At 43.3% G+C, this 26,752-nt stretch overlaps 1 protein-coding gene across 1 annotated transcript in view; it reads left to right on the top strand.

Annotated features, from left to right (window-relative positions):
- atp2a3 (ATPase sarcoplasmic/endoplasmic reticulum Ca2+ transporting 3) overlaps nucleotides 1-26,453 on the top strand; it is a 352,313-nt gene extending 325,860 nt beyond the window's left edge. The window contains exon 21 of the mRNA XM_039756778.1: nucleotides 26,120-26,453. Within this exon, the coding sequence (XP_039612712.1) occupies nucleotides 26,120-26,190 (71 nt within the window). The 3' untranslated portion in view covers nucleotides 26,191-26,453. The remainder of the gene's footprint in view (nucleotides 1-26,119) is intronic.
- Nucleotides 26,454-26,752: the final 299 nt, after the last annotated feature.

The raw sequence follows: 26,752 nt of genomic DNA on the forward strand, positions 1-26,752 counted from the left end.
TTTCTTAGTAAAATTGAGACGAGCCCTAATGTTCTTTTTGCTTAACAGTGGTTTGCGTCTTGGAAATCTGCCATGCAGGCCGTTTTTGCCCAGTCTCTTTCTTATGGTGGAGTCGTGAACACTGACCTTAATTGAGGCAAGTGAGGCCTGCAGTTCTTTAGACGTTATCCTGGGGTCTTTTGTGACCTCTCGGATGAGTGGTCTCTGCGCTCTTGGGGTAATTTTGGTCAGCCGGCCACTCCTGGGAAGGTTCACCACTGTTTCATGTTTTTGCCATTTGTGGATAATGGCTCTCACTGTGGTTCGCTGGAGTCCCAAAGCTTTAGAAATGGCTTTATAACCTTTACCAGACTGGTAGATCTCAATTAATTCTGTTCTCATTTGTTCCTGAAATTCTTTGGATCTTGGCATGATGTCTAGCTTTTGAGGTGCTTTTGGTCTACTTCTCTGTGTCAGGCAGCTCCTATTTAAGTGATTTCTTGATTGAAACAGGTGTGGCAGTAATCAGGCCTGGGGGTGGCTACGGAAATTGAACTCAGGTGTGATACACCACAGTTAGGTTATTTTTAACAAGGGGGCAATTACTTTTTCACACAGGGCCATGTAGGTTTGGATTTTTTTTTTCCCTAAATAATAAAAACCATCATTTAAAAACTGCATTTTGTGTTTACTTGTGTTATATTTGACTAATTTTTAAATGTGTTTGATGATCAGAAACATTTTGTGTGACAAACATGCAAAAGAATAAGAAATCAGGAAGGGGGCCAAATAGTTTTTCACGCCACTGTACCTGAAAAGAGTTTGGAGGGAGTTCCCCAGATGCTCATCCATAACAATGTATATAAATATTTAACTCTTGTGACAGATAGGGGGCACTATCGCTCCCTTGAACCCTCCGATCAAATGTCAGACACCACATAAAAGTCCATCAGTTGACTTTACTTAAATGCCACAGTGTACAAAGCAACCTCTCCTCCACTATACTCATAAATCACAATACAATAATAATAATAAACCAATCCACCACTCCCAGACGCGTTGCCACCCTTCCACCCTTCTCAGCTTGCCATCTGGGAGCTCCCACAGTCCTTTTATACACCCTGACCCAGAAGTGTTCCCAATCCCCAGTCCATGTGATTCTTTATCACTTCCAGGTCAGGTACAAGTCCTTTTCTTCACCCCGGAAGTACGCCACTTCTATCGTCGCTCCTCCTATGACGGGTTATAGGGCACATATGATTCTTCAGTCCTCCCTGCAGCTCCCTCTTGCAGCCCCTGTGGTATCCAGCAGGGCCGTGTATAAAAACTACATAGTCCATGATTCCCTGCTGGTCTTCGGGGCACCTCCATACTGCAGGGAGGGCTCCATCTGGCGGCCTGGGGGTATTGGCCGGAATGACAAGCCGGCCATATACCATACTCTATAAAGTGCAACAAAAAATATAGTTGCCCCTTCTTGATTTTTCAACTTCTTGACAGAGAATGTATTCAGGTTTCCAGACAAAATCTAATATTACACAAGGTGCACCTAAGTGAAAAAATACTTTCTTTTCATTTAATAAATAAACAAATATTTCCAACACAAACTGGAGTTATGTGAAAAGTAATGACCGTCCCTGCTCTTAATAACTGCAACCAAACTCTTCCTATTTCAATATCGGTTTTTCGTGTTGACTTAATTTTTTTATCCCACTCTTTCATGAAGACCTACTTCGATTCAAAAACATTTGTATGTATTGATCATGAGCTACTCATTTAACTCTTTGAGGGCTAAATATTTTTTTCCAAAAAACATACTTTTCTGAAAAGCAATGGCGTCACACAGACATCAACATAAAACGTCTGTTGTTGCATGCTGTGGCTGCCAGTTTGCCAAGAATGTGCGGCAGGCTTGCTGCTAGGCTGTCTCTGCATGGCTGGCACAGCAGCAATGGTCACGGTCGCAGTACATTGCAAGCTGAGTTCTACCTCTTGTCATTGTTAAGTGGCAGTCCTCCTAGGCGAACAGTGCCATAGGCGTGTCAGCTACTTGAACCTGATCAGCACCACGAATAGCTGGGGACTGATCAGCTGAAGCCAGAATCTCACAATCGTCTTTGATCGCTTGCATCCAAATCAGAGTCTGACAGGCAAAACGTCGTCCCCGGAGTGTTCTGCTTTACACATCCACTTGGATCTCTCGCCAAGTGTCGGGGCCAATTTTGCCGTTATTTGTGCCTTGCTACTCATGGGAGTGCAGGAAATCTCGGGTCAAAACCAACGAAGCTAACTTTTTTTCTAGCAACAAGACTCCAACTAAAACATAACGATTGGTTTTGTCACAGTTGCAGTTTATTACTATCGTCATATCCTCTGTTTGACAAAAGTCGACATCAGCCCTGAAAGAGTTAAGGTCCTGCTATAGCATCTCAACTGGACTTTTGCTAGGCCAGTTCAAAATTTTAATTTTGCTTCTTTTTAGCCTTTCTAAAATAAGCTGGCTTTTGTGTTTTGGATCATTGATCCAACTAAGCTTCACTTTTAACTCACATATGCATGACAAGACATTCCCCTTAAGAATTTGCTAATACACACCAGAATAAATAGTTCCTGTAATGATGGCCAGTTGTCTTGAGGCAGCAATGCATCCCCAACCATCGCACACCCACTGCCATATTTGATATGCCGGTATGATATTCCGGCTGTATAATGCTGTGCTTGCTTTACACCAGACATTATTTTACACATATTCTCGTATACTTGAGTTGCTGCACATTTACCCACCAGCACAAACATGCCAAGCATTTGTATATTTGTGTGCTGACACAAGTCTCAAAGCTGACACAATCCTAAAGTTGTGGCAAGTGCAGGAGGCATAACATTTATATCCTTTAGGGAACATTTCTCAGGTCGTATCTCTGTTTATATACATAAACAATCTAGATAAGAATATAAACAACTAAATCTGGTTAAGTTTGCAGATGATACCAAACTTGACAGAAAGGCAGAAACACTACCGTGGGACCTTTTTTTCTAAATATTTGGCAGGAAAAAAAATGAATGCAAATAAATATAACCTTTTACACTTAAGCAATAAAAATCTTCAAATTAAATCTATACTAATAAAAGGCAAAGCCCTCCCTCCCTCACTCACTCACTCACTCACTGATCACTAATTCTCCAACTTCCCGTGTAGGTAGAAGGCTGAAATTTGGCAGGCTCATTCCTTACAGCTTACTTACAAAAGTTGGGCAGGTTTCATTTCGAAATTCTACGCCTAATGGTCATAACTGGAAGGTATTTTTCTCCATTAACTGTAATGGAGTTGAGCTGGAATGACGTGGGGGGGCGGAGTTTCGTGTGACATCATCACGCCTCCCACATAATCGAACTGACTGTCAACGCAGTGCGTAGAAAACCAGGAAGACCTCCAAAAAGCGCTTAAGAAAACATGCATTATATAATTGAGAAGACAGCGAAAAACAATAAGAAGCGAGCGAGTGACATATACTACCATATTCATGACTGCTGCTACCTCGGAAAGAAAGCAAGGTGTAAACCTAAACTTTAAATTAAGTTCATAGACAGGCTACCGCTGGCGTTTCACATGCCCACGGGAATGCGGGATACAAGTTTAACAAGAGGACGCATGATATAAACGAGGGTTTTGATCACTTTGTAACTAAGTTAAAATTGCAGGTGAAGGGGTGTGCTTATGCAAATTCCGAGACTGTGTTTGTGGGGATTGACAGTTAAAGGCGGGTGGGGAGTCACGTCATCATCTCCCCTCCCATTCATCTCATTTGGCTCTGAGCTGAGCTCTGCAGCTAACGCCGTCTTCCGAAGCAACTTGGTCAGACTGCCACCAAATACTCACAGAAAAATCCACAAGTTAATACACACGCTGTCTCTAGAGTTTCTACACACTGAATCCTCCAGGCACTACTTACAAAAGGTTACATTGACAATCGTGTTACGTTATTTTTAAAATCTTTCCTTTTCTTAGCACAAGCACAGCTGAGAAGCTTCGATGCATGTGCTCCATAACGCCTTAAAAATAATGCATTTAATCACACTTTGCATTACAAGCAAAGGGAGCTTTTGTCAATGCATGATTTCCTGGTACTGTACACGATTACATTGATCAGCATCCCGATTCATTTTACCCTCGCACCACCTTAGTTTGAGAAGAACTATGAAAAATATGAGGTTAACACAGAAAAACAGATCACCAATTCAAGCTTTATGAATAATCGATTCGCCATCAATAATTGTTTTGGTAAAGCCATCCTCCTTCCATTTTATAATTTTTCCGCCATTAGCCATGATTAAATGAACGGTAAATAAAATAAGAGCAAAGCGAGGGTGACTTATTTAGGCAGGCATATATATGACAGCAACACTCATGACAATGTCAATCATGTTACGTTATTATTAAAATGTTTCCTTTTCTTTTTTATTACTTCTTTAACACACTACTTCTCCGCTCGTAGGCGGGTATTTTGCTATATATATATATATAATATATGAATGATCTCCAAAGAGCGCTGAGACTTTTGATATCATGAACGAGTGTACAAAAACTGTAGTCTGCTGCCCTGCAAAAGTCGAGCAGCCAGCACACGCATAGCTGTGCCGGCCTTTGAGACGCTGACTGCGCTTCCGCCTTAAGTCAAAGTGAGCACTTTTAATTTTTTTCATCCTCCCCCTGCGCTATAGCCCAGACAAGTGCAAACACGGGACCCCTTTTCTACACCGCGGCAAACTAATATTAAGGCGATTCGCACTTTCTTTTGCGTTTACGATTATGAGGTTGTCAGCTCGGATTATGAAGACACGCAGACGAGTGGAGGACTCACAGTGCCATCACAGCCGATTAATGGCGGGGACGTCTCACCAGTCTACACAAGACCCACCGCGACTGTCCCCAAAAGGCGATCATAACGTCAGCAAACACATCTCTCTATACTATATAAAAGAAAAGGCAACTTTCCTTTCTTTACACCTTTTTTTCCTTTTATCCCAAACCAAAGCCTTTCTCTCTTAACACTGCAGAAGACACAAAACTAATTTTCTTTAAATGCCGGTAAGGCACATTACCAGAGGCACAAATTTGAACGTTCAAATAGAAAATGTAATTTCTATACCACAGCCGTCGTGTAGCGCCTTTCAAAAGGGATCTACTACTGAGAGATGATCCATATACATTTTAGCTGCTGTTAGTTACTTACCTGTTGTGTTACACCGTCTTTAAAATGTAGTTTACCATAACCACTCCAGTAGTGCTCAATGTACCTGTACTTCTTAAAACGTTAATGTTTTACTGTTTAATAACTTATAGACTATATTTTATTATTTTTCCCTTGCACTCAGTGACCAAAGCTATACAAACACATATAGACACATACAAACATACACACAAGTATATGTATGTGTATATATATGTATGTATGTGTATATATATGTATGTATGTGTATATATATATATATACAAACACACACCCCATCTACATTATACAGTGGTGTGAAAAACTATTTGCCCCCTTCCTGATTTCTTATTCTTTTGCATGTTTGTCACACAAATTGTTTCTGATCATCAAACACATTTAACCATTAGTCAAATATAACACAAGTAAACACAAAATGCAGTTTTTAAATGATGGTTTTATTATTTAGGGAGAAAAAATCCAAACCTACATGGCCCTGTGTGAAAAAGTAATTGCCCCTTGTTAAAAATAACCTAACTGTGGTGTATCACACCTGAGTTCAATTTCCGTAGCCACCCCCAGGCCTGATTACTGCCACACCTTTTTCAATCAAGAAATCACTTAAGTAGGAGCTGCCTGACTCAGAGAAGTAGACCAAAAGCACCTCAAAAGCTAGACATCATGCCAAGATCCAAAGAAATTCAGGCACAAATGAGAACAGAAGTAATTGAGATCTATCAGTCTGGTAAAGGTTATAAAGCCATTTCTAAAAGTTTTGGGACTCCAGCAAACCACAGTGAGAGCCATTATCCACAAATGGCAAAAACATGGAACAGTGGTGAACCTTCCCAGGAGTGGCCGGCTGACCAAAATTACCCCAAGAGCGCAGAGACGACTCATCCGAGAGGTCACAAAGACCCCAGGACAACGTCTAAAGAACTGCAGGCCTCACTTGCCTTAATTAAGGTCAGTGTTCACGACTCCACCATAAGAAAGAGACTGGGCAAAAACGGCCTGCATGGCAGATTTCCAAGGCGAAACCACTGTTAAGCAAAAGAACATTAGGGCTTGTTTCAATTTTGCTAAGAAACATCTCAATGATTGCCAAGACTTTTGGGAAAATACCTTGTGGACTGATGAGACAAAAGTTGAACTTTTTGGAAGGCAAATGTCCTGTTACATCTGGCGTAAAAGGAACACAGCATTTCAGAAAAAGAACATCATACCAACAATAAAATATGGTGGTGGTAGTGTGATGGTCTGGGATTGTTTTGCTGCTTCAGGACCTGGAAAGCTTGCTGTGATAGATGGAACCATGAATTCTACTGTCTACCAAAAAATCCTGAAGGAGAATGTCCGGCCATCTGTTCGTCAACTCAAGCTGAAGCGATCTTGAGTGCTGCAACAGGACAATGACCCAAAACACACCAGCAAATCCACCTCTGAATGGCTGAAGAAAAACAAAATGAAGACTTTGGAGTGGCCTAGTCAAAGTCCTGACCTGAATCCAATTGAGATGCTATGGCATGACCTTAAAAAGGTGGTTCATGCTAGAAAACCCTCAAATAAAGCTGAATTACAACAATTCTGCCAAGATGAGTGGGCCAAAATTCCTCCAGAGCACTGTAAAAGACTCACTGCAAGTTATCGCAAACACTTGATTGCAGTTATTGCTGCTAAGGGTGGCCCAACCAGTTATTAGGTTCAGGGGGCAATTACTTTTTCACACAGGGCCATGTAGGTTTGAATTTTTTTTCTCCTAAATAATAAAAACCATCATTTAAAAACTGCATTTTGTGTTTACTTATGTTATATTTGACTAATGGTTAAATGTGTTTGATGATCAGAAACAATTTGTGTGACAAACATGCAAAAGAATAAGAAATCAGGAAGGGGCAAATAGTTTTCACACCACTGTATATATATATATATATATATTATATATATATATATATATATATATATATATATATATATATATATATATATATATATATATATATATATACACACACACACATACATACATACACACATATATATAATTTGTGTGTGTGTATGTATGTGTGTGTATATATGATGTAGATAGGTATGTATATATATAAGTGTATATGTAGATATGTATATAGATATGAAGATATGTATGTGTATATATATGTATATATATATATGTATGTGTGTGTGTGTGTGTGTGTGTGTATATGACAGCAGCAATCCAAGCTGTGAGAAACGGTAAAAAGGAGGCGTGTCAGGCGTGTGGTACATTTTCTGATGCAGCTAGATGAAAAAACTTTGTGACGCTGCCGCCAAATACACAAAACAATTACTTTGACAATCATGTTACGTTATTTTCAAAATGTTTCCTTTTCTTTCTCTTTCCTTCTTTAACACACTACTTCTCCGCTGCCAATATATATATATATATATATATAGATATAGATAGATAGATAGATATATATATATATATAGATAGATAGAGATATATATATAGATAGATAGATAGATAGATAGATAGATAGATAGATAGATAGATAGATAGATAGATATGAGAACAACACTCATATCAATGACAAAACAATTACATTAACAATCATGTTACGTTATTTTTAAAATTTTTCCTTTTCTTTTCGTACCTTCTTTAACACACTACTTCTCCGCTGCGAAGCGCGGGTATTCTGCTAGTATATGATAAAAGCTTTGAAGCTCTAAAGAGCGCCTAGTGAGAATAACTTACAAGTGACTGTCACAACTAGACAGTGTACAGAAGCAGTTAAGAAGATTCATTGGATGTTAATTTATATGGCTGGATCTAGTGGTATAATGCAGGATTCGTGGGTCCCGAACAAGTACGGAGGCCAGGGGCCCCTTCATGAATAAAAGCATTTACAATAGAGCCGTGATTTAACATTCCCATATTCAGTATTTTCAAATATTTTATGTTTTTGGATGCTGTCATTGGCATAAAAAAGCTTTTGTCTGAAGAAGCGTTGAGTGTTTTGAGGCTCAGCACAGTAGCTAAATGTGGCTCAGTCCTGACTTTCTCTATCTTGATTTTTGTCTCGTGTCTGTTTTGTTTTTTGACTGCTCAGATCAAATATGTCTATCCTGAATGTGAACCACACAAAATGAATAAAGATGCTAGTTGCTGCGCTACTTTACATAATTTCACTGCAAGGCATGTGAAAATTCCAGTTTGTGATGGCAAGGAAGAAAATCAGGAAACAAAAAACCAGGGGCCTCATGTGTAAACGGTGCGTACGCACAGAAATGTTGCGTAAGAACTTTTCCACGTTCAAATCGCGATGTATAAAACCTACATTTGGCGTAAAGCCACGCACTTTTCCACGGTACCTCATACCTTATCGTACGCAAGTTCTCCGTTCGGTTTTGCAGACTGGCGGCACCCAGCGTCAAAGCAATGGTACTGTTCCTGTGTGGTTACTCCTTATTTTATTGACGCGGCTTTATAAATACACTGAAACTAACCGCATATTGTTTATTAGTGTAACGCATCTGATTGTAATTAACTTGTAACAATATAATGGTCCAGGGAATAGCCATAGTATTCCAAATGCCATAACTGCTTTAGCGTTGTTACTCTCACTTCTTCTTTCAGCTCCTCCCGTTAGGAGTTGACACAGCGGATCATCTTTTTACATATTTCTCTCACTGCACCACTCTGAGTATTTATTATCACTGTATCTGAGTGTGAATCACAGCAGCAGCTGATCGGAAAGAGAATTATTGGTATACAGCTTTAAGGACACGCTACCTCAGCCACTGCAAAACGTTTTAAAGCCTTTCCTGTACGGACCTCGCGGTTCAAAACAGTTTCATCCCAAGAACTTTAAATGCACTCAATCAATTACTCCTTGTAGAACGGTTTGTACTTATAAGTACAGTCACCCCACTGTAAACTTGCACTATAGTTATAATATCTCACAACCTGAGCCACTTTATAAAGCGCGTATTTACATATGATGACGATATCATTTTTAAGGTGAAATACAGCAAAATATGTTTATTAAATTATACAGATAAAACTTTAACTTCATTTAAATAATCTATATTCTTCACTGGGAGTGTCATGAAGGATAGAATAATTAAACAAGTACTACGAAGATATTTCAATGTTCTTTAAACGTTTTGAAGAATCGGCGCTAGGCTTACAGATGGCTTAACTTCTATTACAGAGCTGATTGTGTGGCGATCGGTTACTTGGGGAAAGAAAAGCAAGGACTGCAGTGGCCACTAAGCCAATATATATTGAATATAACACAGAAAGAAAAATTAACAATACAACTAAAAACGCAGCAACAAATTTCGGCAAAAGTTAAATGCTTATGTCATGAGCACGAGGCGGTTATGCAGTGTCTGCAACGGACGTGGACATCCACCGTGCATAAGCTACCTTACTGACATTGGCGGGCGAAGGAGCCACCGATTCTTCCTCTGCCCAGTGCCACCACAAGCCTAGAGCCGCCCCTGAGTACTGCTGCAATAAATTATTTCATCGAAGTGAAACCCATGTTTAATAACGTGCTTTAACTCCTAGCACCATAAAAATGATATCACGTATACATCTCAGTATTTTAGTTATTCAGAGAGCTGTAATATCACGAATGTAATGGACTCTGTGTCCAGTTGGAGGAAGAGAGCCGGTTTAAGAAGCAAGTAGTGATTCACACACATAGAGCACATAGAAGATCACATACAAAACAAAGCATTTAACGTGCTATACTTTAATTACGATGTGATTTGAGAAACTGGTTAATTAAACAATTTTAAGATGAAGTTTATAATGTTCTACTTTAATGACAAAATAAACTACGTGATTAAAGTGGAAATGTCGAGATTGAAGTTGACATTTTGTGCTTTTTCCCCACTGTGTGCCTTTTTTTTCTCTGTACCCTAATAAGCTTTCATATGACATTCAGACAACTGTCCTTTTCACGGCGACTTTGATATGTGACTTCTTTTTTATTTCTGGCACTGTGCGATTTTGTGAACGTGAGCTTTCATGTTTCTCCAACACGCTATATCACTCGATCAACTTCATTTTGTTGATTATACCACGGTTTATTTGAACAAATTGTATGTTTTTCCTTTGCCTCCACTTGGTATTCGCTGAAATTCTTATATTTTCCCCCGTGCTTTTCCCATTGTCTTTTCACAGAAGGCTGAGCTTAAGGGCGATTTATATTGATTTGCATATTCAAAGAGGCGTAATTCTGGGAGGAGTTGGGGCGTTACATAAAGCGTGTGCACGAGCGTTACTTTTCACGCTGATCGGGATTTATGTAGCGGAAGAACGTGGAAGTTGGAGTACGCACAGATTCCTGCATCTGGATTTTTCTGTGCGTAAGCACATTTCGGCTTTGTATGAGGGGCCAAACAGGCCATAAATCATATATTTCTGTGTGTAATCTATTGGTTTACGTGTGAACACTATTGGTTTATGAATATTTACTATCGGTTTGCGTGCATACTTAATTGGTTTGCCTGCGTACAATACTGGTTTCATTCATATGAACTGTAATGGTTTGTGTCCATATATCCGTTTGTACGTGTATGTCACTGGTTTGCATATGAACTATACTGATTTGCATGTGTATATCACTGGTTCCAGTAAGTTTGTTATTGGTTTGTGAGTGTACTGCATTGGTTTACGCTTGCATGTTATCGGTTTGCGTATGAATTATATTGGCTTGCGTTCTGTGACGGTATAACAATGGATTTGCGTTTGCACTATATTGGTTTCATGCACGTCTTATACTGGTTTCATGTGGGTAACCTGTCGATTTTGCGCTTGAACTCTATTGGTTGTATGTGTGCACTATGTCTGTTTCGCGTATGAAACATATTGGTTATGCGTGCGCACCCTATCGCAACTCTGTGTATGAACTACTGTATATCGGTTCTGCGTGTGAACTGTATTGGTTGTTCACGTGATCTTCAGAGGAAATGGGCGGGGCAAGAAACAGGAACTCAAGGGCCGGTAGAGTCATGGAGTGTAAAGAGAAGTGTCTAGGAGACGCATCTGCGTTTAAATGGCACTATACTGTATATTTTTTCAGCACCATACGTTTGCGAAAGGACTTGGTGGTAATTATTACTATTTAACAGAATCTACCCTTGAGTCTGTAATGAACACAAGGCTGAAGTTAGGTATGTATTCGGCCGTCTTCGTATTCGGTCCCATCTACATGATTGCTTGCAACCCGTACTTGTTCACACAGTATTTGCAGAATTGTTACTTATTCTAAAGGCAAAATATTCAACATTTATGATTGACGTCTTTATGCGACATAACATTTAGTTACTACTAGTTAGATTTATTATGCCCGGTGACCCCACACTGCACAGACAGGTGACGTGACTTGCTCAGGGTCACACAGTGTCAGTCTCAGTACTTGAACCCACGAACAAAGGGTTGAAAGTGCAAAGCCCTAACCCCAATGCTTGCACATCTATAACGTGTATATTGATTGACTAAACGTGTCCATTCTTTGAAAAGCTAAACATTTAACATTTAAAACCTGCATGGGTCAGTTACATCATATTGGGCCACCTTACCTTTCGCAGTTTTGTGAAAAGGCAAATGCGTTTTTTTAAGATACAGCGGAGTTTTGCTCTGCCCAGTGCGAGTATCAGGGTGAAACTGACAATGTATTCCCACTTCAAGATCAGATAAATGGGATTTACTGTGATATTTAATGGGCACTGTAAAGTGTTAAATGATGTTGGGCCACCTTAATTTTCATAGTTTTGTGACATTGGCATATATAAACTTGTCCAGGACAGATTCCTTTGTTAAATTAGAGTTTAACAATTTTGACCCGTGCAGGACCAAAATGTGGAATATTTATTTTTTCAAATAATGGATCAGTCTGTAATGATGCCAATTAATGTACACGCTGTAGAATTATTTTACCTTGCTGTTATAATAGAATAAGAAGCTGCTTTGCAAAAGCTGTGTGAATAAGTAGCTGACTGCAAGCTTATACTGGGAGTAGCTGGGAGTGAATAAAATGCCAGCCGAATGCGTACCTAACTTCAGCCCTGTGATCATTTCAGAATTAAGGGAAAATACTAGTAAAAAGCATAACCACCAAGCCCTTTCACAAACATACAGTGATGTGCAAAAGTATTCAATCCCTTTAAAAGTCATCCTAATTTTCTACATAACAAAAGATTTGTCCACATATTTATCCATTTGGTATTTTTAATGTGAACTCTTGTGTTGTAACAAAACGTTATCAAATGCCAAATAACTAAAGAAAAACTCCAAAGTGATTGCCTAAGTATTCAAGCCCAACACATTCATACTTTGTCAAGAACCTTTTTGCTGCAGTAACAGCCTTCATTCTTTTGGGGTATGTAAATATGCCCCAGTTCTGCACAGTGCTCAGGCGTGATTCTTTCCTATTCTTCTTGGCATGATTTCTAGGTACCCTCTATGTTGGTGGGATGGTATCTCTGAACAGCAGTTTTCAAACAGTGCCCCAGATTCTCAACAGGGTTAAGATCAGGGCTTTGACTTGGCCATTCCGAAACATTCACCTGTCTGTTTTTGAGCCATCCCAGTGTCACTTTGGTCTAATGCTTAGGGTCATTGTCATCTTGAAAGATGAATCTTCTCCCAAGCTTTAAATTCATAGTAGACTGGAACGAATTCACTTGCAATATTGTGTGGTATTTGCGCCCATCTATTGTCCCTTCAACTCTGACAAGATTCTCAGTCCCAGCACATAAAAACATCTCCATAGCAAGATGCTGCCACCACCATATTCCACTGTAGGTGTGGTGTTTCTTGTGGCATGGGCAGTGTTTGTTTTATGCCACACATTCTGTACCTCTTTGAAGTCTGAGAAAAAAGTTCTATTTTGGTTTCATTTGACCATAAACCCTTCTCCCCACATTTAACTGGAAAAACGCCATATGTGTTTTTATGTGGACCATCATAAGGAATGGCTTCTTTCTTGCCACCCTCCTGTAGAGGACTGTTTAATGGAGAGCTCTTGAAATTGTGGACCCCTGCACCTTCACTCCAGTTTCAGCCAAAAAGCTTTGCAAACATCTGAGAGTGACGGTTGGATTTCTAGTTTCCTCTCTCTCCAGTTGATGTCTAACTCTGATGTTCAGTCTTGAAGGACGGCGTGTTCTAGTAAGAGTCAGGGTTCTGTGATGAACCTTTCACTTTCTGATGACGGATCCGGCAGTGCGCAATGGGACATCAGACTCTTGATATTTTTTTAATTATTTCCTGCTACCTTGTGCATTTCAATAACTTTATTTCTCACATCAGCAGAATGCTCCTCTCTCTTCATTTTTTCAGTGACTGTCCAGCAAAGACTGCGGCCCCTACAAAGGGGGCTTTTTATATCCAGAGAGAAAGGAGCACCTCATTATGTTTAATATGACTGTCAAATGTCTGCCACCTTTGTAATTAATTTGTCATTGGTGTAAACCTGGAGCTTCCAAAGCACAGAGCTTTAAACACTTATGTAAACACTAACTTTGGAGATTTTCTTCTTCAATTAAATGTCTACATAAAATAGTTTATTTTGACTTTGGAAATGTTTTGTTACAGCATAAGAAAAAATACGGAATGAATAAATATGTGTACAAATATTTTGTCTTGCATAGAATTATGACAACTTTCATAGGGATTGAATACTTTTGCACCTCACAGTATGTTTGTGAAAGGGCTTGGTGGTAATTATTTTTAAGTTAGGTGCGCATTCAGCTGCCTTTTTATTCACTTCTAGCTACATCCAGTATAAATTTACAGTCAGCTACTTATTCACAAACCTTCTTCTATATTAATAAGACTGCACTTTTAAACTGAGTTCGTGGGTTCAAGTCCTGATAATGACACTATGTGACCATAAACAAGTCACTTCACCAGTCTGTGCGGCGCGAGGCAAATCTAACCAGTAGTATCTAAATGTTGTATGTTTGATAAAGGCGTTAGTAAATGTAGAATATTTTGCCTTCAGAATGAATAACTGGTTTCAAAAGTTGTGTGAAAAAGTACTGTGGCTGGGCGCGAGCAAACATGATCCTGGAAGCAAATAAGAAGACGGCCGAGTACTTACTTAACTTCAGCCTTGTGTTCATTACAGACTCAAGGGTAGATTCTGTTAAATAGTAATAATTGCCACCAAGTCCTTTTGCAGACGTATTGTGCGGAAAAAAATATACAGTGCCGTTTAAACGCAGATACGTCTCCTAGCCACTTGTCTTTACACTCCATGACTCTACCGGCCCTTGAGTTCCTGTTTCTTGCCCCGCCCATTTCCTCTGAAGATCACGTGAACAACCAATACAGTTCACACGCAGAACCGATATAGTTCATACACAGAGTTGCGATAGGGTGCGCACGCATAACCAATATGTTTCATATGCGAAACCGACATAGTGCACACATACAACCAATAGAGTTCAAGCGCAAAATCGACAGGTTACCCACATGAAACCAATATAGTGCATACGCAAATCCATTGTTATACCGTCACTGAATGCAAGCCAATATAATGCATACGCAAACCGATAACATGCAAGCGTAAACCAATGCAGTTCACTCACAAACCAATAACAAATTGTACTGGAACCAGTGATATACACATGCAAATCAATATAGTTAATATGCAAACCAGTGCTATGCATATACAAACGGATATAGTTCACACACAAACCAATAATATATTGTAGCGTTCTGTTCTTTATTGTAGAGTTCTGTTTTGCAGTTTGTGTTCTGTGATTTGCATCCCTCAGTTACTTATTCTGTTGTCCCTGTTATTTCTCATGTAATAGAGTGGAAGGTAAAGGAGGTTCCGGAGGGATGGGGGGGTGGAGCCGAGGAGGAGGGCGGGAGCGCTGGGTTGTACAGAGGAGGGTGGAGACAGGAGAGAAGTTCGGTCATGTCGCTCTCGCTGTGAGATTGTTTTTTTAAGTTCTGCCTGTTCGGCGTGGTTGCGGCCAACAGCAACCGTTTTTTTATTTATTAAAGAAAGGACTAACCAAGTGACCGTCTCGGATCGTCATTACGTCTGGGAAGACGCTACACTGGTGTCAGAAGTAAACACCGGCGGATTGTGCTCGGCTTTCGGGTGAGCTATCTAGCAGCTTCCAGCTAACCCTGCTATCACCGTGAGCAGCATGGCGCTGACAGCGGACAACGCAGGCGTCGACCAAAAGTCAAGGAGGAGGTGGAGTACGGTGATAACGCTGATTATCCGGGACGTAGGATAGACGCTCTCTGGGATACGGAGCACGTAGCTCGCCTGAGGCAGACGGCCAGGAAGCTAGCTGCTGACGCCGGATTCAGCGCGGGGTTGGCGGGGGACGGCGCTGGCGCGCAAATACTCACCAGGAAGGAGGGGAAGCCGAACGGAAACAGAAATGGCGGCCCCCTATGTGTCCAGCCGCAGATGAAAACGCCAAAATATTCTGGTAAGACTGACTGGGAGGCCTTTTATGCCCAATTTGAACTGCTGGCGAAGGCTGCGGGATGGTCCGAAGACATCAAAGCACTTCAGCTGGCTCTGTGCCTCACGGATGATGCCTCGCGCTGTCTGCTGTTACTTAGCCCAGAAGAACGGGGTGACTATGAGGCCTTAGTTGGGGCCTTGCAGCGGCGGTTTGGACAATTTAATCAGCCCGCTGTCCTCCGCTCTGAACTAGCTAATAGACAGAGACTGACAGGGGAGCCGCTCCGCGTTTTAGCTGCAGAGATTGAAACACTGACGAGGAGGGCTTACTCGCACATGCCAGCCGTGGTGCAGAGCGAGCTTGCAAGGGACCAATTTATCCGGGCTCTGTCCCCGAGGGATCTGCGGGTACAGACGCAGCTGGGCCCACCCTCGCGCGCTGCAGAACGCTTTAGAGATAGCGCTGGAGAGGGAGCTGGTGGGCGCTACGGTTGAGACTGATGCCTTCACCTGTAGCCCTGTTGCCAGGGCCGTGGGTAGCAAATTCAAGGACCAGAGAGGCGGGTGGGTCAGCGAGCTGACAGAGATGATTCGAGCTGTGTCACTCCAGCCCCCGCAGAGCGGCCGACCTCGCCGCGGAGATCTTGTCTGCTGGGTGTGCGGCCAGGGCGGCCACATCAGCGCACGTGCCCAAAGCGTGCTGACCGACAGGGAAACGGCCCAGGGTCTGCGTAGAAGGGACGGCGCAGACCCCTACTCATCCGTCCCACTCGTGGGTCCGTGGGGTAGAGCCCACTTGCAAAGCCGGGAAAGTATGGCTCAGCTTTCCCCAGAAGCAGACGACGGCGCGGAATGGATCAGGGTCGTCGGCTGGACTCATGTTGGGGACTTCTGCCATGTCCCTATCACCCTGAAGGGGGCACTCTGTGTAGCTCTAATAGATATGGGCTCCACTGCCATGCTCCTCAGACCCGACATGGTTCTAGCAGGGACGCAGTTGGAAGCCACATCCGAGCTTCGAACTGTGACGGGGGAGTTAACTCCCATGCTGGGGCGGGGGCTGGTGAACATCCGGGTAGGTGGCCTAGTAGTGGACTTTAAGGTGTGGGTTGCAGCTGTACAGGATGAGTGCATATTAGGCCTAGACTTTCTAAGGGCAGCTCGGTGTGTACTGGACTTGGGGAAAAACACACTACAGTTCCCGGGGGGTCCCATGGTGCAGATGGTCCGACCTGCGCAGTCCCAAAGCTCACCTCCAGCGGCATCGAAAGCAGCAGGGACCCATCAGATGGAGGACTTACCCCTGCAGGTGGACCCGCCTGTCCCGTGCACCCTGTCATCCACACCAGGGGAGATGTACAGCCACAGTCCTTGGTCCAACAGCCGGTGTCGGGGGAGGCTGACAGGTTGACGGCGGTGAAAGAGATCTGGAGGCAGCTGTGATGGCCTGCAACCCGAGCAACAAGAGCAGCTGTGGCAGGGGTTGTGGGAATTCAAGGACATCTTCGCACTCTCAGAAGAGACCGGCCTGACACACCTGGTCCACCATGAGATCGACACAGGGGACGCGCGGCCGATCAAGACACACCCCGCCGCCTCCCCCTGGCACATCAGGAGGCCGCTGACACGGCGATTGAGGAAATGCTCAACACAGGGATCATTGAGCCGTCCAATAGCCCGTGGGCTTCGGGGGTTGTGATGGTCCACAAAAAGAAGAGTCAGAAAATGAGGTTCTGCGTAGACTACAGGCCTCTGAACAGTGTGACTAAAAAAGACTCGTACCCGCTACCCCGCATAGATGAGTCCTTGGATCTGGTGTCGTGGTCATCGTGGTTCTCCTCATTAGACCTACGCAGCGGTTATTGGCAGGTCCCACTCAGCCCAGAGGCCCGTCCGAAGACCGCTTTCTGCACCGGGCGGGGGTTGTGGCAGTTCAAGGTCCTCAGCTTTGGCCTTTGTAACGCCCCAGCCACATTTGAGCGGCTAATGGAAAGGGTCCTGGATGCCATTCCCCGCCAAGAATGCTTGGTTTATTTGGACGATATTCTTGTGCATGGGGGCTCCTTCGAGGCGGCACTGGGTTCGCTGAGGAGAGTCCTACAGAGGATAGCAGCAGCAGGACTGAAGCTGCACCCAGAAAAGTGCTGCTTCATGAGGAAGGAACTGGAATTTTTGGGACACAGGATCGGGGGTGAGGGAATCAGCACTTTGGAGGACAAGGTCCGATCGGTAAGGGACTGGTCGACGCCTACCAGCATCAAGGACTTGAAGAGCTTCCTTTGGGCTGGCCTCCTATTACAGGCGGTTCGTCAGGGGGTTCTCCTGTATAGCTGCCCCCCTGTTCCGCCTGCAGGAAAGGGCTGTGACTTTGTGTGGACACCAGAGTGCGAGCCGGCCTTCAGCTCCTTGAAGATGGCACTGACAAACGCTCCGATCCTCACCCCCCCCGACCCCAGTCGGCCGTTCATCCTTGACACGGATGCCAGTGGTGTTGGGATGGGGGCGGTGCTGAGCCAAGTAGGGGAGGAAGGGGAAAAAGTAGTGGCCTATTTTAGCAGGACTTTCAACAAAGCTGAGCGGCGCTATTGCGTGACCCGCAGGGAGCTCCTTGCAGTTGTTAAGGCCATAGGACATTTCAGGTACTACCTGTGCGGCCTCCCTTTCACCGTCCGTTCCGACCACTCTGCCCTACAGTGGCTGATGTCCTTTAAAGAACCAGAGGGCCAGATAGCCCGCTGGCTTGAGGAGCTGGCATCGTATTCCTTCACAGTGGAGCACAGGGCGGGAACCCGGCACACTAATGCTGACGCCATGTCCCGACGCCCTTGTGTGCATGCGGGCTGCAAGTACTGTGAGAAGAGAGAGGCCAGGGAGGCCGAGATCAAGGGGGAGGAGGAGCAAGATGCTACATGTGAGGGGTGGACCGGTTTGCAGATTGACTCAAATGTTGGACCAAACAGAGTGGAGAGCTCAACAAGGGCTAGACGCTGATCTACAGCCGGTGCTACGCTGGGTGGAGGCAGGCCGCAAACCACAGTGGGAGGAGGTGGCAGGGTGTTCTCCTGCCTCCAAAGGACTATTTGAGAAATTTGATGCCCTTAGGGTAGAGAACGGGGTACTGCAGAGGGCCTGGAAGGAGCCGGCCACTGGAGAGGAGAGGTGGCAGGTGGTGGTTCCCCGGTCCCTGAGGGACTATATCCTCCAGGCATGCCATGGTGCCACAGGGACTGGTCACTTTGGGGTGGCAAAGACTCTCCGTCGCATCAGGCAAGGGTTTTACTGGGGTCAGGTCAGGAGGGACGTGGAAGACTTCTGCCGTCGCTGTGACCTCTGCACAGCGCACAAGGGTCCCCCTCATCAGTCCCATGCGAACTTCAGCAGATGGCAGTGGGAGCCCCGATGGAGAGAGTCGCGGTGGACATAGTGGGCCCGTTCCCCTGTACAGATAAGGGGAACCGTTATATCCTTGTTGCAATGGACTACTTTACCAAGTGGCCAGAGGCGTATGCCATTCCAGACCAGGAGGCAGAGACCGTGGCTGATGCCCTGGTGGAGGGCATGTTTGCAAGGTTTGGAGCCGCAGAGACCATCCACAGTGACCAGGGAAGGAACTTTGAGTCGGCTGTGTTTTCAGCCATGTGCGCACGCCTGGGCATGCGGAAGACCGGACCACACCATTGCACCCCAGAGCGGCGGCTTGGTTGAACGCTTCAATCGAACCCTGGTGAAACAGTTAGCCATCCTCACGGCAGAGCACCAGCGGGACTGGGACACTCACCTTCCCCTCGTCTTATTGGCCTACAGGTCTGCGGTACAGGACTCCACCCTATGCACACCAGCCCTGCTCATGTTGGGACGAGAACTGCGCACACCACCGGAGATGACCTTTGGGAGACCCCCTGACGTGCCCGCTGTTCCGCCAGGGCCGGAATATGCTAGCAAGCTCCAGCACAGAATGGATTCAGCTCATGCCTTTGCCCGTGACCAGCTACAAAAAGCAGGCATAAGACAGAAGAGGTGTTATGACATGCGGGCTAAAGGTCATGACTTCCAGGCCGGGGATCTGGTCTGGGTCTATAGCCCGAAAAAAGAAGGGTCTCTGTCCTAAGTTGGACTGCCACTGGGTGGGCCCTTGTAGAGTGCTTGAAAGACTGGGAGAGGTGGTTTATAGAGTTCAGCTCCCTCCTAGGGGAAGGCGGGTGGCCCTCCACAGGGACAGGTTGGCACCCTACAGGGGCACTGGTCAGCCTCAACAGAGCCCTAGGCGCCCATGCCCTCTCAAAGGGACGGGTGGCCACCACCCCCTTCCCAGCTGCTATTCCATCTGCTGACCCTTTGACTTCCCCCCCTGCGCTGCACCCTCCTGCTGCGGGACCACAGGCACAGCCACCTGCGTTCACACCCCGCAGGCCTCGGAGACTGAGAAGACCCCCCGGGCACCTCAGGGACTTTTTGTGGGACCCTCGGGACGAGGGTCTTAGTGGGGAGGGAGCAGTGTAGCGTTCTGTTCTTTATTGTAGAGTTCTGTTTTGCAGTTTGTGTTCTGTGATTTGCATCCCTCAGTTATTTATTCTGTTGTCCCTGTTATTTCTCATGTAATAGAGTGGAAGGTAAAGGAGGTTCCGGAGGGATGGGGGGGTGGAGCCGAGGAGGAGGGCGGGAGCGCTGGGTTGTACAGAGGAGGGTGGAGACAGGAGAGAAGTTCGGTCATGTCGCTCTCGCTGTGAGATTGTTTTTTTAAGTTCTGCCTGTTCGGCGTGGTTGCGGCCAACAGCAACCGTTTTTTTATTTATTAAAGAAAGGACTAACCAAGTGACCGTCTCGGATCGTCATTACGTCTGGGAAGACGCTACAATATGGACACAAACCAATATAGTTCATATGAATGAAACCAGTATTGTACGCACGCAAAGCAATTAAGTATGCATACGATAGTAAATATTCATAAACCAATAGTGTTCACACGTAAACCAATAGATTACACACAGAAATATATGATTTATGGCCTGTTTGGCCCCTCATACAAAAGCCGAAATGTGCTTACGCACAGAAAAATCCAGATGCAGGAATCTGTGTGTACTCCAAATTCCACGTTCTTCCATTACATAAATCACGATCAGCGTGAAAAGTAACGCTCGTGCACACGCTTTATGTAACGCCCCAACTACTTTTGTGCATACGCCATGTTATAGTGCGAGTTCTACGCACAGCGTTATACGAGATGTTGGTTTGAGCCCTTGGATTCTGTACATAGAAACAAGCGGCCCAAAGGACAGGAAACAGGACTGGTGGGGGAGATGTGGCTGGTGTGGAAGTGCAAATACTTTTTGAAGGGTTTTTATGCTATGACATTTTTTGTTATTCATACCTTTCTAACAAATCACACCAACAATTTCCTCCATTTAACATTTTGTTTTCCTTCGGCCCCTAGAGAAATGCTGCTTGGGTGTTCTACTGCATTTCAAACTATTGTTCCTCTATGCTAAAGTCAGAAACTGACACAAATGTTTGTTGTCTAAATTAAACCTGCTTTGTTCCATTTTATTGCAGTTCAGAGAAAAACTGCTGTGGCATAAACAAATAATAATTAATGTTATTACTTACTTATTTGTATTCAAATGCTGTATATCCTTATTTCTACCTGGGTCTGGGGTTGTCAGGTTGCTCAGCCCATCATTATAAATAAGCTCGTGGTTGTCTGCAATGGGAACAGCATGGCAAGAAGGACAAGCAGAAGAAGCCAATTTCTGTCACATTTCCTGCTATGTTTGATTTGTACAGTAATCTGCTTTGCTCATGGAACTGGCAGCTTTTTGCCAGCTCCCTCTTCCATTGATGCTTTAAGTATAGATGTAAAGTTTGGCAATGGCTTGTGGTGCCAGTTGCTTGATTTGGGCAGTGCTTAGTTATTTTCTTTTCTTATCAAGATAGATCCATTTGTTCTCTACTAGCTAACTTATGCAAATTTTCTTACATTCAACTTTGCCTCACCACTTTTTCACTGTTCTGTTTAGCATAAAAATACAAAACATATATTTTTTCTTTTTGCAAAAATTAAATATATTTGTGGAGGCATGATGAGGGTATCCTTTGGGTCTGAGGCCCCTCTGCGCTACACTAGTGGTCAGATATGTAAAGTACAAATCAAAGGAGGTTATGCTTATCCTACCTCCAGTGGCTTCAGAAAGGGTGCAGACCCCATCGCTTCCTGTGTAAATTGCTCTGTTATAGATTTAATTTTAAATAGGCACATTTGCCATTTTTTGCCCATTAATCTACACTCGATATCCATACTGACAAAATGAAAACACATTTTCAGGAAGATTGGCACATTTATTAAAAATCAAAAACTGAAATCTTTTATTCATATAAGTTTTCAGACCTGTAATTCGGTACTTTCTAGAAGCCCCTTTGGCAGTATTTACAGCTTTGAGTCTTCTTGGGGAGTTTTGCACACCTGGATTTGGGCAGTTTATCCCATTCTAAATAGCAGATCCTCTTAAGTTGCTTTAGGATTGGATTGGCTGTGTCTGCAAACTGTCATCTTCAAGTCTCTCCATAGATGGTCTATGACGTTTAATTCTGCTCTTTGAATTCACCACTCACCTACAGTCAGAGACTTGTCCCAAAGCCACTCCATCATCGTCTTGGCTGTATGTTTGGGTCACCCCAGTCTGAGGTTGCATGTATTCTAAAGAAGGTTGCATTTTTTATTGTCTGCATTTATCCATTCTTCAATTCTGACCAGTCACTCTTTCCCTGCCACTGGCGATGCTGTCACCACCTTGCTTCACCATAGGGATGGTATCATGTAGGTGATAAGCAGTGCCTAGCCCTCTTTAGATGTAAGGTCTGGAGTTCTCAACAAAGAGTTCATTTTTGTCTCATCAGCCTAGAGTCCTTTAAATGCCATTCGGCAAACTACAAGTGGGCTATGACATGCCTTTTATTTAAGAGTGGCATCCATCTAGTCACTGTAAGATCCTTGTTCTTTCGACATGTTCTCCCATCTCAGCAGTGAACATCTGAAACTCTATCAGAGGGGACATTGTGTTCTTGTTCACCTTCCTGACCAAGGCTCTTTATTCCTGGTTACTCAGTTTGGACAGACCGCTAAATCTAGGAAGTGTTGTTTTAGTACCGGACTTCTTATATCTCACAATTATTGAGACCACTGTGCTCCTGAGAACACACAAGGCTTTAGAAATGGTTTTATACCATTGGCCTGATCTATGCTTCATCACAATTTTATCGTGTTGGTCTGCAGAGAGTTCCTTGGACTTTTGTTGCTTGGTTTTTGTCCTGACATGCAGTGTAAATTGTGGGACTTTCTGTACAGGTGTGTGCCTTTCTAAATAATGTCCAACCAATTATTTTTGCCAAGTTCTAGACACATCTCAAAGACAATTAAAGAAACAGGATGAACCAGACTTTAATTTGGAGTGCCACAGCAAAGGGTCTGAATACTTGAGATTTAAATGAGATTTTAGTTGTTGATATTTTATACATTTGGCAGTCTTTCTAAATACACATTTTTACTTTTTCCCTGTGGGTTATTGAGTGTAGTTGATGGGCAAAGATGGCAAATATATCCATTTAAAATTAAATCTACAACATAATAAACTGTGCAGTACTTTTTACCTTTACTTTTTTGGTCTCCATATTACAAAGAAGACATAGCTGTTCTAGAAAGTCCAGAAAAGAGCAACAGGACTAGGAGGTACAAGATAAGAGGAAAGATTAAAGGGGCTGAACCATATTCATTAAGCAAATGAGGAATAAGAGGTGACCTGATTAAAGTATAAAAACTTATGAAGACATTCAGTGGAACAGATTCTGAATAATGAATAGCTTATTAAGTACTTTGGCAGTGAGTAATGCTTCAGGATCTTCTAATTTCCATTTAGTGATATTTAACAAACGTTTGGAGATGATGGATTGATGACTAATCTAATGCTGAATATCCCGTTCTTGTCAAAACTGTTCTTATGAAGTCTCTTAAGGTAATTTAAGGTGTATGATAGAGGGTTTTAAGAAAAATCTTATTTTATTGTTCAAAATAAACTCTGAGAACTTTTGAGTATGGAGAGTGATTATGTTATTCTTAAATGTGTATGAGTTTATGATGAAGTGGTTTCACAACCCTGCTCTTGCTTTGAGTTCATTGGTACTAGGGATGGTCTCCACCCGATTCTGTAATGGAAAAGCAGTTCTAGTAAATGAATGACGCTGTATGATTAACTGCTCAGCTCTTTCCTGGGTATTCTACAATGCACAACAGTGTTGGCTAGTGTTCTTGATTTTGCTGAAATACTGTATAATGAATGATTAATACTGAGTTCATCATATTAGACACCAATATCTCCCTTCTTGTTGAGGTCGCATAGCACGGTAAAAGGGCTAACCACTGGAGCCTGACAAGAGAAAGAGAATAGAAAACATTAATTTAGATTAATCACAGTCGTTAACATTCAGACAAATTCAAATAAAGTAAAAGTACAGGCACATTCTCTTGTGACAGCTTTGTTTTTCTTTATAACTTTAAGTGATGTTTTCCTTACAAAATGTTAAACAACACAGGAGTTTCTCTTTCTAAACTAATTACTCCTTTAACTTTGTATAAACTGTACATATGAAATACATCACACCAGTAAATATGGTGCTAGACAAAAGCCTGCAGAGTTTTGCAGCCTGTGTTTAGATAAGAAAAGGGGGACTGATAAGGAGGTAACATTGTCATTAGCCTTCTTTTGCTCTTTCATCCTAGAATGGATGCTGCGCAGGACCTTTCACATCTCTTCTGTCCTGGCTCTAGAGGTCCCACCCCCTCCGTTCAATCTGCTACTTAAGAGACAACCGAGCCGGGAGGCAATGTTCATTAATAGACCAGCTAATGGAAGGCACAGACCCTTCTCTGTGGAAGCTGTTTCGATAGCCTAGACTAGGGTTTCTGATACATTTTTAAGTTAAGGTCCCCCAAAACCTGGTCAAAGCCCCCCACTAATATAAATCAAAGGCTGCAAAGAAGGACATGATTTTGGTTACTGCTAATAGCAGTCACACTACATGACTGTGTGTAATATCAGACATACTGTATTAATCAAAGCAAATGTTTAACTTTACCAGACTATTGACAAATAATATGTGATAAAATGCTGTGTACTATCTCTAGGCTGGGGCACTTCACTTTTTTCTTGGATTACCCCCTGCAGGACTTGAAATCAGCTGAAGTACCACCATTAAATTGTGGCCCTACACAGAATGGGGGAACAAAGGTTGGGAAAGACAGGGATGGAGCCTCATAGCAGGAGCACATGAAACTGAGTGGTGGCATTGAACTAAAACTGAACACATAGACTCAAATTTGGCCACTGTGCACCCATTTGTCCTTTAAAGGCCCCTGTTTTAGACCCCCCCTTTTTTTTTGTTCCCTCGAATACAAGCTGACTGTTGTTTAAAGCTTGGGGGAAACTATATTGATAAAGAACTACTTTTATAAAACAATTGAAGAACATTTTTAGGTAACTGTATGTTTATTTCTATGTGGCACTCTAAAGACAATCTTTAAAACCAAAATTGATTTTTTAAGAATTTCAACCTGCTGTTTGAAACCTTGCTGTTCTTCTGTCGGGAGGGGAGCTGCTTTCCAGGCCACGGTTCCATCCTGGAAACCTTCTTCCTGCAGCGTCTCCATAGATGCCTGGAGAGGGTGTCGGTGCAGCACCTCCCCATCCTCCTTGTGTTTATCTTTTACAGGATGGAACCATGGCCTGGAAAGCAGCTCCCCTCCTGACAGAAGAACAGCCCTTGCAGGGCAGAATGCCACACCTGGCAAGGCTTAGGTAGGGGTGGAGCAGTGTGGCGGGTGGCTGGAATCCTTACCAGCTAGGATGCCCAGATTGTGGAAGAACCGGAGGAGAGAGTATTTTTGGGACAGTTTCTTCCCCGGGCCTCAAGGGGGCAGCTGCCCTGGATTGCATGGGGGCCACAGCGATTGAAAGCTGAACCCTGTGGTGGACCGTCGCCACTGCCAGGTGGCACCTGGATGGTCCCAGAGCCAAGGACTGCAACACTTCCACCACACCAGGAAGTGCTTTAGGAAAGCCATCAGGGAGCACCTGGAACACATCTGGGCGTATTATAAAAGGGGCCGACTCACTCGGGTGGAAGCCCGAGTCGGGTGGAAGAGGACGGAGTTTGCGAGGAGTGGAGTAGAGGCAGCAATAGAGAGAAAAGAAGAGAAAGGACTGAGTTTATTGTGGTGGTTGTTGCACTGTGCGTGTACAGAAGAAAGAAAATAAAAAGCGTGAGTTTTATCAGAGTGCCTCTTGTGTCTGTCAGTGCCAGGTTGAGTGGCTGCTACGCCCTCGAGCATTGTCACTATATATTGTCTCACACGTGCGCTTAGGAGGCAGTCAACAAGTCCAGACGTGAGCGAGATATCATCTGATGGGGGGTTGTATTGTGGTAATAATGCCTCTCTCTCTGATCTTATAGAACCAAAGAAGAACAATAATCCACTACCCTCATCAACAAATCCTATCCCGGATAACGACTCCACAACATAGTTCACTTATTGATGACGTCACTTCCGTCTCACCTGAATGATGTCACTTCCGGTCCCTCTGTGATGATGTCACTGCCGTCCAGCCTGAATAATGTCACTTCCAGTCCCTCCGTGATGACGTCACTTCCTGCCACATCACCTTCAGTTGCCATTTTGACTACTGTATAAATACCAGCCATACTGTAACCATGTTTGTTGAATGTATGATTTGAATTTGAAGATCAAATTTGACCAACAATTGCATCCAAGCAATATTCGGGTCAATTCCCCAACTCTTTATATCTTGTTTGAGATTTAATTTCATCACTATATATATATATATATATATATATATATATATATATATATATATATATATATATTTACATATTGCTTATTAAAGAGAGGCTCATTTATATTTGAATTTGGTGTACAGCTGTACCATATTTTGTGCAATTGACATTCACTTTGTGTTCCAGTGACAAATGCAGCAACCCTCTGATGTGGACTTTAGTGACATGAAATCCTTGCCAAGTCTTTGTTAAACTAGTGGTTTAATGTTTAATGTTTAATGTTCATGTGAA

Source organism: Polypterus senegalus, chromosome 6 (assembly GCF_016835505.1).
Source record: "Polypterus senegalus isolate Bchr_013 chromosome 6, ASM1683550v1, whole genome shotgun sequence".
NCBI lineage: Eukaryota > Metazoa > Chordata > Cladistia > Polypteriformes > Polypteridae > Polypterus > Polypterus senegalus.